This window comes from Euwallacea fornicatus, chromosome 34 (assembly GCF_040115645.1).
Source record: "Euwallacea fornicatus isolate EFF26 chromosome 34, ASM4011564v1, whole genome shotgun sequence".
Taxonomy (NCBI): domain Eukaryota; kingdom Metazoa; phylum Arthropoda; class Insecta; order Coleoptera; family Curculionidae; genus Euwallacea; species Euwallacea fornicatus.
The window spans coordinates 1304229-1317528 of NC_089574.1; the positions used below are offsets into that span (position 1 = coordinate 1304229).

A 13300-nucleotide genomic window follows, 5' to 3' on the forward strand; every position below is an offset into this window, starting at 1 on the left:
TCTAGATTTTCTTTGCTTTAATGAATATACCGTGTCTCCTCGGATACATGAACCGCCTCTTATAAAAGGCAAAAAATGTTTTATTTAAATTTTCAAATTTTCTTTTTTTTTTTGTAGAGTAAAGTGTCTTTTCTGTGTCACATACGACATGATGTTATTAAGAAAAGTTGTTTAGAATCGGGACCTAAACCCATTCACCAAATTTAGAAGTCCTCGGCCAACTTTCTCGCATTTTGTTGCATTTTCCAAGTAAAAAAAATATCTTTACCAACTTTTGTTTTATTAAAACAATAAACTTATCATTAGATAAATAAAAAAAATTATAATCTCAGATTAAACTTAAAACTCTACTAAATCTCCTCTTTTTTTTTTTTTTTTGTCGAGGGGGAAAACCTTCTAAAGGTACCCGGTCTGATGGACTAGCGACCGGGTTATGTGGGATTTACTCCCTGAAGGGAGGCGCCTACCCACTAAAAACCCACCTGTTCACCGTCGTTCCCCCCCGGAACTGCCTAAAGGCATTACTTCAGGGGAAAATCTCCTCTTACACATTTTTCAATACGATGTCGGAATTCTTTAAAAGCTGGCTGCACTTTCTCTCCAGGAATTTATCAAACTGTTTGTGTTATGAGTTTTTTTTGAATTTTCGTATCATTTGCTCTTCATAAACTATTTGTTTCATTCTTGCCGAAACAATAAAATCCATTATCGCATGGTCTGGAAATCTGGACAACCAAAATGTCCGGCTTGTTTTCCCAAATTGTCTTTACCAAACTGATCATTAAGCAAAAGAAGTTAAATATGAGAAAGTACATTTTTTAATTTATCTAACTATAATGTTTCATCATTTTAATAAAACAAAAATTATCCAAAATTTTTTTTTTTATTTGAAGAATATAGCAAAATTTTGGAAAAAAAAAGTTATCTGGGGACAAATTCAAATTTGGTGTATACACTTAGAAGCCGATTTCAAACAGCTTTTCTTAATACCATCATGTCGTATTTCACACAGAAAGGACTATTTACTCTGCAGAAAAATATATTTTTTGAAAATTTTCAAAACCTACTCAATTTTATAAAATTGAAATTATGTTAGACGTTAGTCTTTAACCAAGCAAGGCTGAATTTCAAAAAAAAAAAAAATTAAAATCAATTATTTTTTTACGTTTTCCAAGAGTCGATTCACCTATGTCGGGACGCATAGTATATCTATTGCAAATAAATATAGAATAGAAAATCACGAAATAGTTTCTGTTTAAAAATAATAATTAACAAGCAACAATCAACTGTAAATGCAGATACAAAATTAACAGTAAAAATACCAATTTATACACAGTATTAATTCACTTTAACAAATTTGAAAAACTCAGTACTTCGTAGCACCTCCTTCAGCTTCAATCGCAGCCTTCAGGCGACATGGCATAAATTGTACCATTTTTTCTGTAGTATCTGGGGAAATATTTTCTCATCCAGTAAGTGCGACGTTCCTGAATTCTTCTAAATTACGGCAGTACCAACTTCAGACCTCGTTTTTGAAAAATTTCCCACACAGTCTCTATCGGGTGAAGATCTGGTGATTGAGCCTCCAGCTGTATAAATTTTGGCACGTTACATGTCGATCACTGCCTTACAACCCCAGTAGCTTGCTTGGTATCGCGGTCTTGATGAAAATGGAAAACTCTAACCACATTCAACCCTTTAAATATAGCATAAATTATTATCGTTTATTGCCAAACCGTATTGACAAAGGCCAATTATCATATCTAAGCAAACGTTTTTTTTATTATTGATATTATTATCCCTACTACTGTTTGCTGAAAGCTCTAACCTATTCGGTATTCTGTTAGTGGGCGATTGTCAAGAAAAAAAAATCAAGGCGTAAAACGAGCTTAAACCTGTTCTATAGGCATGCAGTTCCGACCTTGCATCAACCATATTACTAGCAAATAACATAGTTATAGGTTCAGACTCCAACTATCAGATAAAAACTTTATATTCCAATACAACTATATACATGAATAATTAGAAACGAAGCAAGCGCGCCCTAATACGCCGAGGAAAGATTTAAAACGAGTCATAACACTGCCATGTTTCATGTTGGAAACGTAAAAATATACAGGGTGATCTACTAAAATCTGCTGTCGCGTGGCTAAAAAGCGAGTATCTGAGTTCACAAATTCGTTGAAGTTCTGAGTAAATGTTAATTTTAGCGGGTCATTATCTTAAAAACGGGCAGAGGTGTACAATAAAGATGCGATGATTGAGTTTAACGAGTGCCAGTGTTCTTATTTCTTCACCTCGTACATGTTTTATTGATTATAGTTAGAAAAAAAGAAATTTCGTACGTTCAAAATGCAAATTCGTACTTTCCCTTCAAAATTCTAATAATGTACAGGGTGAACTGTTTAAAAAACTTGGTTGGCGGCTCGTCATCTCAAAAGTGCTCAAAATATGAGGAAGAAACATTGAAGGTGTTCTATTGAAAAAATTGGGCTTCTGGCGGTTGGGGGAGGTGATCGAAATTGAAATTTATACAGTGCGTTCATCCTCATCTACAAAACCGAATGAGATGGATTTGCGATTCACATAACCGAAATGACACGACGAACGATGGGCTGGCATTAGCGCCGCCGGCAGGATTTTGTGTTTTTCATTCTAAGGATCATTACTCCATCAAAAAAATTCCTGGCCAAGGATGCATGCATGTCTTAGCTGCGAGTTTGACCTTAAGTTCGACTTTGATCCATTTTGGCTGTAAACAATAATGAATTAAGTAACGACATACAAGGCATGAGTGCAAATATCTCGGAACGCTCTTAGCCATCGCAAATTTTCTGATATTTCCCTTACTTGCAGCAATATCGAAAAATCGTTTTCTGCCGTGAGATCGATATTTTGCTCTTCTAGCTGATACGAAAAAAAGTGAAAGTATACATCTACCTGTTGCAGACTAAAGGCGAATATCACGAGGCAGACTGGTTCCTTTCGACATGTATCATGAGATTTAGGGGATTTAATCTTAAAAAATCTCTTACAATTGCAAGGAAATTGGTCGGTTGCAAAATGCCACTTAAACGCTTTATGTGGGTGTGTAAGAGACTTCCCAAGCACTGCGATTGAAAAAATTTATTCTCAGCAAATTAACAAGCATGCTTCTGGTTAAAATACTTCTTTACTGCTTTTTCATAGTGCATACTATTTTTCCATAGTACATACTACTTTTCCATAGTGCATACTACTTTTCCATAGTGCATACTACTTTTCCATAGTGCATACTAATTTTCCATAGCACACGCCACTTTTTCATAATACATACCACTTTTTCATGGTAAATACTTGACTGTGGAAAATTTGTTGGCCAGAGATGTGCCTCAACCTTTGCGTAATGGCATTCATTTGACATTGAACAGAAAAATCTTTTCATTGTCTAAATGAAGAAATAAACAGTGGTAAAGGGTGTGGTTTATTGTGTTTACTGTTTATTGACTTGTGAAATCTTCCACTTAATTGAATTCCTCGTTAAGATTGTACAAATTCAATATTTGCAGTTCTGATTGGAAGATTGTGCAATGCACAGAAATACTAGGCTATTAGAGCCTATTAAGCAATCTAAATAGCAAGTAACATTCTTCACCTTGACTCCAGCTTTAACATAATAGTTTAAAGTGCCTTGTACAATGTTTAAAGCATAAAACTGTTTAAAATGCACGCAGGGCATGCACCAGGAGTATTTTTACATCCTTATGTAATGCTCAGCGGCATGACTGCATCGAGACGAAATTAGAGTGTCATCAATAATCGATCACTGTCATTTATTTATCCAGAGGAATTGATTGCGGTTTATGCAACGACCAAAATAGTTACTTTCCTAACAAGTGCGGTAAAAGAATATTTTACTACACGCCAATTGCGGTTGATCGAACGACGCCAAGCGGAGTTTGGGCGAAACATTAGTGTCGCACGGATTTTTTCCTACGATGGCCTGTGTGATAACTTCGTTTGTGTTTTGTAAGTTTTACGGAGTTTTGTGTGCGATACGTTGCTGACGCGCAATGAAAAGTTTTGCAGTACTCACGTCAGTGTCAACAATATTTTATGACACGTGCCACTTTGATTTGCGTGCGGCAAAACACTGCTGTCATCTGATCGATGTGCGCACTGAACTCCTTTTACCGCACGCTTGTGGGAAAACTTTTTTCTCACCGTAGTCTGATTTGGAAAGTGTTGGTAACTTATGATTTTAATGCTAAAATTACTAACCAAGACTTTAACCAATAAATCTCGATATTTAAAAAATTCCCAGTAGACGTTACAAAACAGCAAAATCACTGCTTGAGCATGCTCTTTAAGCCTTCAAAACAAGTATTCTTTAACCAGGCATTTTAGGTATTCACCCAACGATCTGTGTCTCTTTCTCACACTTGAATCTCTGAGTTTCAGTTATACCCGTTTTAATATGCAAAACACCTGGCCAATAAACCGCATGTTTTATCATATCGAATACATGTTGCCGCCATACATGAGGAATTTGATGTCGTTGACCACAGGTATTTCGTTAAAAATAAGTACCCATATGGGGTGATAAAAATGAAATAGAATGCTTTTACTAAGGGACTTCTCTCATCAAATTAACACAAAAAAATCCTATAAATTAGGGGCGTAAACACTTTATTTAGTTCTGCGGATGCGCGGCTTACTTTTACTCATGTTAATGAGCCAACGGGCTCTTTAAGGTAGTCTGCAAATATGCAAATTGACCATGGCACCTTGGGAACAAAAAACATTGTTACTCGTTTATCGCGTAGACGTTATTGTGAATATTTGTTACTTTAGTTCAACCGGAAAACGTGGATTTGGGGACTTCCAGCAGAATTTTCGGGCCAACAGGGCAGAAGACAAAGAGTAAAATGTCGATGTAACAACCGTCGTTACAACGAAGGAAACGCGTGATACCTGTTAACAAAGACTCGGAAAATGGAAATTGAGGAGGAGAGGGAGCAGCTGTGAAGGAGACGAAGCTGGCGAAACTGAAGATGTATGTGAAGACGGAACTGAACAGGGTTAAAAAATACTACTGGGCGGGGCAGGGCAACTTGCTTATTTAGATTTTTTTTAAGTAATGCAGACACGCGTACATGGAGGACCAGAAGCATAAATTCGTTGAAGATTGAAGGAAACATTTTTAATGAAAATGCCAGAACATGTCAAATATTGTCGTTAATTGCGCTTTTTTTGACCTACATTTTCATTTCTTTCTTATGGAACCACATGTACATGTAAGATTCACGGTTCAAGGGTGGAGAGAAAAGACACGATTCTCAGAACACTTCTTTATTCTCCGTGAACCAAAAATGGAGTCCCGATACAACCCGGTATCCGTGCACAGAACACATCCCCTCTTCGTGAGAGAACCGATAAGATGGAAGGGCTGTCCTCTCTTTTCCCCACGGGTACCCAACCCCTAAACGTCATTCTCACCTATGCTGAAGGAATTTATAAACAACCCTCTCTTCCCACGCTAATCTGGGGAAGAGCTTGATACCAAAAGCCTGTACCACTTTCAGGTAGTGCCAGTTAATGGTCTTAACATAAACAAGAAATGCGAGGAGATTCATGACAGCCCTTTTACCATTTTCTCGCACTCATCTCGGGAGGAGTTCAGAGCCAGAACCCCAAGATATTTTCAGATAATTGATTAACTGCTTCGACATGGACAGAGAATGCTCACATACATGAACATATTTCATGTGACGTGCCCATTTCCAAACTCAACGAAGATTCTTTAATATTGTAATGGGTCGAAAACAATCAATTGCAAATCAAAAATTAACGTCGGCTTAGGACCTATTTTCAAAAAAAAATTTTTTTGAAAAACCGCTTGTGGAGGGAGAATTCTGGACCAGGCATGAAAAGAGGTTTAAATTGGATTTAGAAAAAGTGCAAATTGCGAAAAATTCACGAGCGTTACTGAACTTTGACAAAACAGGAACTTCAGAGGAAGATCTCCGGGAGAGAAAGGCCGATAAGGGATCTTTGGGAAAGTCAGAGATGGGGCTCATCGCGCGAATGCCATGTGGCTGAATTAGAGCCTGGTGGCGATGCAAGGAGGAAAATCGCAAAGGAGGCGACCTGGAGAAACTTCTCATATTACTCTGCAATTTTCTCCATAGACACTTAATATTGTCTCCACGTTTTACCCAAAAATTAATACGATTTCCGACGAACAAACCCACAGTAATTAACAATACCTATATTAAGTTTGCTAAAAATGACCAATTAGGCAAATAAAGAGCAAGTAGGTATAGAAATTACTAGAACGGGAACCTTTTTACCAGTGTTTATGTATGATTCTTCCGAATGTAGGTTATAACTAATGACCACTATTCTCTGGTTTTTGTCTGGTATTTATTGATCAGCGTTCACACCATAATTAATGTAATTAATATAATTACTTGTTCTTATAGATAGCTAACGCTAACTAGTGAAATGTGAAATAGTTAAGCATATTCTCCTAAGTGTGTTAAATGATAGTGAAAAGGGAAGATCTTGACGATTTTGCAACGCTACGTGTGTTCGAGTATGTGATAAATTTTCACCCGTTAAATTATCTCGTGTGTTTATATTAGATTATAAAACAGAAACTTTAATATAGCGATTAACAAATTTCATTATAAATATTTATAATTTATTTTTAGGGTAAATTTAAACATTAAAACAAGCCTTAATAATGCTATTTACGATGCGATATTAATTTTCCAGAACAAATTTACTTTCTATGAGTATAAGATTAATGTACTTATAATGATCATGAATGAATTATCCTTATCAGGTTTTAATAAATGGTGCTCGGTTATTTCATCGTCGATTGTATCTTCGAGCAGTTTTATTCGAGAGCATGTAATGCTTTGAAGATTAAGTAAAATTTTATTTTCACCTCAAATTGACTATTAAGCAACCCCTTTAGCACTTATATTTAGCAATCTTTAAATTTTCCTTCATGTCGGAGGTAATGGAGAAAAATTTTTACTTTTGTTCAAAATCTTTTGCCACTCTAATTGAATTCTAATAAGCATGATTTGCGCAGATGTGCATTAGCTTTCTTTAGGCGCCTTCCTTTCATTCGAAAGTGAATCCTTTTTAAGTTGATGTCTTCTTCTGTGTCCTTATTTCCAGGAATACGATTCAGTTGTGTTCTCCTTACTGACAGTTTTTTTCTTTTTTTTTTTTAGGTGACGTGAGAGGTAAGCAGCAAAGCATTCGTAAGTCGACTGAACATTTTAATGCTGAGATTACGCCTTTTTTTCTCAAGCATACGTAGATCAAGGAAATAGGAACAATGTTATGTTACAGAAAATTATTCTCGGTCAGTCAAGTACCTTCGAATCTTATCATTTTTCAATCACTGGTTCACAGTTTCTCTTGAAATATAAGCTTGTATTATGCAGATGATGTAAATTGTTGATGTTCCATTCTAGTAACTCGAAATTGCAGTGGTTCGGCGTAGGTACCTATTAAATGAACCACTAAGCAGTATTTTCCTTATTGTATTTAAATTACAAATGAGATGTGGCGATATCGTTCATTTCCTATCAACCGCTTTTTTTGGAAAAAGCCTTTTTATAGGCACTGAATGGGAGGAGTCTGGCTAAGCTTCGTATACATATGGTGACACCAGCAGGTATTTTATACGTGATCGACACCGCGACGATGATTTGTCAGGATTAAGACGACTCGTTAACTCACCAACAACTCTTTATTTTATTACCAAGGTTCTATACTTTTACTCTGGACTATTTTGAAGGAATTTAAGAGCTTCTAACACTGTGCCATCTGTCTGAGGAAAAAATCATAATCTCCCATTTTGGGGCTGAAACTTACTTATATTTGTGTAGAACAACTTGTCTAAGTTACACTACTAAGGGCAAACACCTGGGGACTTGGGACTTTGGTCGCAGTTAATTGTTCCTGGATAGGTGAGAGGGCAGTCTGGTGATAGTCCAACTGCTTTAAATTATTCCTATGATCACCCCATATTATTGAGAGAGGTTCATGTCGTCTGGGATAATAAGTTATATGGCAGATACTGGATTTGAAGATAAGAAGGTATATAACAATATTATTCCCCTATAAATGGTATTTCAAATTCGACACTCTCATGCTTGGGGACCAAAAAACTAGAGGACATACGAAGAAGCTTAAATGGGGGCAAAATTGCGCAATTTAATGCTAGACCAAATACTGCGTAAAGATTAAAATTTTTCGAGTGCCAAAGATACCTGAATAAAACCAAAAATTAGAGATTTCTTTTTTTTTTTAATCGTTTTTGACACGGACGCCCAAAATCACAAACACATTTTCATTGCCGCTTTTTCTTAGCTGCGCGATGACGTTCTCAGACTTGCCATCCGACTATTTTTCCGTTGAGAAATCCAATGTGACTCCCATAAGAAAAAATTAACTTAATGATGATAGTCGAAAGACGAAACGTCGGATGACGAATCTGAAACCGTCATCGCGTAACTAAGAAAAAGTGGCGATGAAAACGTGCTCGTGATTTGGGTGTCATATCACACTAAAAAAAAAAAAAAAAAAAAAAACGAATTCTCTAATTTTTCGTCATTTTCGGCTGCCTTCGGAAGGACTCGGAAAATCAAATTTTGCATTTTAACTGCATTTGGCCGGCAAATTCCGCAATTTTGCTCTCATTTAAACCGTTACGTATCCTCTCTAGTTTCCGCGATCCCAATGGTGAGGATCGAATTTGACCTGCCCTGTACACAATGTGTGTCTTATGAATATAAAATATCCATGTAAATACATGCATGCCACCTACACGTGATCCGTGTAAGAGGAGAGTATTGAACAGGACCGTAGTCAACCCGCTATTACACTGAAAAAGGTTTCAGAACAAGTTCTGAGGATAAAGGAAATTCGAATTTAGCCACATTTAGTGCAGTTCCAAAATGATAACGTGCTGTATATTAAGCAGTGAAAAGGTGTAGTTTATACTCCATTATGCGCGCGCACCAAACATTTTCTTTTCAAAATGCAACAAGTTCAACCCTGTGAAACGCCGTCGCCCTTGTGACATAACGATCGTTTAAATGTCACAATCGACCAATCAGCGGCAACTAAGCTAGCGATCATGGGTTCGGTTTGTTTACATGGATGTTTTATATTCCTTAGACATACTATACTTGAAACATCGTTTTTGTTGACATATCTTCAATTTTTCGAAATCTCCCGCAATTTTATGTTTCCCGAGCATTCTGCTATCTCTGAAGCAATCCTCACGTTTCTAGAAGCTTAAGGTGGAAACACCCAGTAACTGCTATGGTTTGTGAATTCTGTTCATTCCTATCTAACTGAAATCACAAATCGCAATACTAAAAGCACATTTCATATGAAATAGTATAGCATTTTGATGATGATACTGCAAAGGTTGCAGACTGGAACAATTATTATTCTTTGATATGATATATGGTCTGCCATCGAGTTTCGAGATAACAGTAAAGTACTTGGAGGAGTAGCAGCATCATTTGCCAGATAAAGTTTTAAATAATTATTAGTGTTGTAGATATGAGCGTTTCAGTATTATTAAGAGTACTGTAAAAAATGAGCGAGAATGGGCGGTCTAAATGCTACAGTTGGTAGGTATTTATTTAAATGCCACTACGGTTATCTTTTAACCTTAATAAAATTCATTTTTCATGCCGAGTTTCTCATATAATTAACGAAAACGAAATTCGCCATGTGGTACATTGGTTGTACCAAATGAATGATGCAGATATGTTTGCAAATAACACTTCACCGTAACGACCCATCAAAACTCCCTTTTAAAAGGTGAAAAGTTTGATGTAGAAAGTATAGAACCACCAAGTACCGGACTAGTACCCACTAATGTTTTTTCCCGAAATTTTTTTGAAAATCTAACGTTCTCCTTCGTTGACTTCTGTGAGAGGTGCAAGACTTAAAACAAATTGTTAATCACGGCTTAAGCTCGGTTCGCCTACTCCCGATCATCGTAAATTTCGACGTCAATAAGGAATTTGATATCGTCTCAATAAAATCAATCTGAAATAAACAAATTCCTTAACGACCATGTGCGCGGCTTAGAATGGCTTATGCACACCTCTGGAGGAAAGTGCCTGTTACGCCCTAAAATGTACTTTGCGTCGCCCTCCAAGTTATTTGCAAGAATAAAGCAGCTCGCCTCCCTTGTCGCCCTGGTTGCGCATACAACTATTACCCAACCCTCCCCCAAGGGGATGTTTTGTACATTTTTTGTAGCCGACACTCAAGATATTCAAAGAATGAAAAGGAAATTCGTATACACGAGCCTGATTTTTCTTAAATAACCCGAAAGGGGAGAAATGGCGCTTGAAAGTGTCTGACTTTTACTCCAGACAATGAAGAGGAATATCCACTCCAAGAAGAAAGAGGGAAATTTTGCTATCTCTCTATCTAAATTTATCATCTAAATTCGAAAGCGAAAGTATGAGTGGCAAGGAATGCGCCAATTTAATGCCGTGACGAGACTGTTCGGCTAAATATTTTGAATTGGAACCTTCGATGAAGCCCTCGGGGTCCTCGAAGTATTTAATTGTCTGTAGATCCAAATCTACAAATATAGATATCTATATTTCGATTTCTGTCGATGTTTGCCTTCGTTTCGCGTCAAGGGTTCCCATCTGACTCTTCAGTTCACTGCTATTAAAGAGAAGTGTACTTTTTCGAAGTTTGGCAATGACGATCGGAATATTCCACAACAGATTCCCATAGTACTAAAGGAAATAGTATGGTATGCAACAACTGCTAGACAATTCGCCAAATGTATCATTTTGAAAGAGGAACAGAAGCAGAAAATGTGTTTCGAAACGCTTCATAAAAGGTCGTTTTTTTACACAATACCCCGCGATACGAATCTTCATAGTTAACAATTATGGGAAAATACCATTTCCTTATAGTAATAATTCGCTTTTTTACATAAACTGTAGTTTCAAGTCTTGTCGTCAGATTATATCTTAACGTGACCAAGTCAGATTTGCTAAGAAAGAAACGCTTTTGCTTTTCTGAGGAAATTCGCTCATCTCGTCGAAGCTGCTATTTGTGCCCTTCAACCTTTGACGGTGCCGAAAATCCCACGTTCTGCATGTCCCTTGTAATTCTTCTGGGGAGTGAAGAGCTCTAAAATAATTCGCTCTTTTCAATTTGATCTTTGGGAGATGGACAGGTTTCTGCCAAATCGGCGATTGGTGTACGAAAACGCAGCCAAAGCTCAATATCAGAAAGTACAAAGTAATGAGATTTTATAAACTTTTTAAATGTAGTATCAAAATGATAATGTTTTTAGGACTGGCTGGGAATATTCTTCTTTATGACCTCAACCTGTTCTAATGGGAAATTGTATATCTTAGAAATACGGTTTTCAGCTGTGAGAATATTTTATGAAGTGTCTGAGGACCCCTGAGCAGTATGAATAACAATACGTAGTATATGTCAGAAAAGGAGAAACAGAATTGCTTCCAGAGGTCATGAGTCTCAAGTTAAACACTATGTATAGTCACTCAATACCGCCAATTTATTAATAACAAATGTCACTGAGATTACACTAATTTATACGTAAACGAATAACCATCGGCTACCCTATATTCTGATAAATGTCTTATGGCAATAATCTCTTTCACAAGAGGTAAACCGTATGATAATCGAATCGAAGGATGAGAGACATGACGATCCGGGACCAGACCTCTCCAACCCAACTCTCGATAATTACTGCCCTACCTCACCCAATATTCATTTCGTCCCCTGGCCCCGTTTTGCCCCCCTTGCGTGTTAAAAACAAGCGTGTCCCTTATTCCTGGGGTTCCTGGAAATCATATCATAAAGAAAATGAATGCTTTAGTTTCGACAGAATAGCGAGAAAAACCAGAACCCCGATCGATTACATAGGGTCGTACCAATACATAGAGTCTGTCTACTTAGGGGTAGTCGCTAAATTTATGGTGGCGCCGACATATACTACTCTTACTGTCTACCTAGTATGTTATGAAAATGGGGTATCTAGGAATTTATGAGCAACATTAAGCGATGCTTGGGGAGGATTTTGAGATTTCTCAGAAAATGAAATTTCGTGTCTGGTCGTTGACGCGATTGGTAATAGATTGAGCGCGCAGAAAAACTACCTAGATTTCTTGTATTAATCTGTGACTCTCAAAATATTTTCTCAAAATCGCATACTTATTTGCATTGAAATCAGTAGCTCCGCCATGTCATGCCACTTTTCAGCCTTCTTCAGAGTTGTTTTTTTCTCAAATCGATGTCTAGACAAAAAGCTCGATAACGCTTTAAAATATTTGAAAAGCACTCAAACAAGAGGTTGTGCGCTCCTCTAAGGCAGAAATATCGAATTCTAAAAGTTCTGTTCGACAAAAACATGTTAAATTTTTAAATTATTGGTGCTTCAGTCCCATTAAGCAATAATGGATGTTTTAAAACGTCCGTAAAAATGATTGAAAAGTGCCGACAATAAAAGCGTTTTGGATTATGCTGGTTGGTGCAGACGAAAGTAAACTTTTAGCTCCGGGCCGCAGTCGTGGGATATACTCTTAAATCCAACTTACAACCAATAAATTACACAAATTAAGATAACAAACCTGTAACGATACAATTTTCCAATTTTTAAACTTTCACATTGTTATAGTTCTCTCGATAAGTTAAATACTTTTTCGCTGCCCCAGGGTCTTTGAAATAGGCTGGGACAGTTGCTTTGATAAAGACTTTGCAATAATTATTTAAAAGCTTATTACTAAAAACTGGAACAAATATAAATTTTGATAACAGTCGTATTACTCTTGGTAAGCAAATTATTGCCTAGGTGTGTCTTACATTTCGTCTGTAGAGTTTATGCAACAAAATTGCAATTAATGCCAACAGGGATTCTGTCAATAACTTTCTAATAGCCCATGACAATAACTTTTATAATAATATATGGTCCTGTCGGATATAATTTAATTCCTAATAATCTCATTTATTTTCGTTTCGGAAATTTATCATTTTGAGTGGCATTATGACGCCGTTCTGGGCAGCCGAGTGGACAATAGATACGTCTTAAGAGTTGTTCCAGGTGCGCGTGAGGCGTCCGCCGACGCCTCACGCGCACCTGGAATTGCTGTCTCTAGTGACGAATTAGTTTTACGTGTAAAAGTGTGCACCAAGTGCCTTTCGATTCAATCCTTTATTTCCTTTCATTGACGATCTATCACATTGCCTTTACGTGAATTTCCACCTTGAAGTCTAC

At 36.9% G+C, this 13300-nt stretch overlaps 1 protein-coding gene across 2 annotated transcripts in view; it reads left to right on the plus strand.

The window, feature by feature from the left end:
• The window catches only part of centrocortin (cerebellar degeneration-related protein 2-like), a 72603-nt gene that overhangs the window by 2499 nt on the left and 56804 nt on the right, over window positions 1-13300 (plus strand). For both annotated transcript variants that reach the window (XM_066299677.1, XM_066299679.1), the window contains exon 2: window positions 7230-7241. In XM_066299677.1, coding sequence (XP_066155774.1) covers window positions 7230-7241 — 12 coding nt within the window. The remainder of the gene's footprint in view (window positions 1-7229; window positions 7242-13300) is intronic.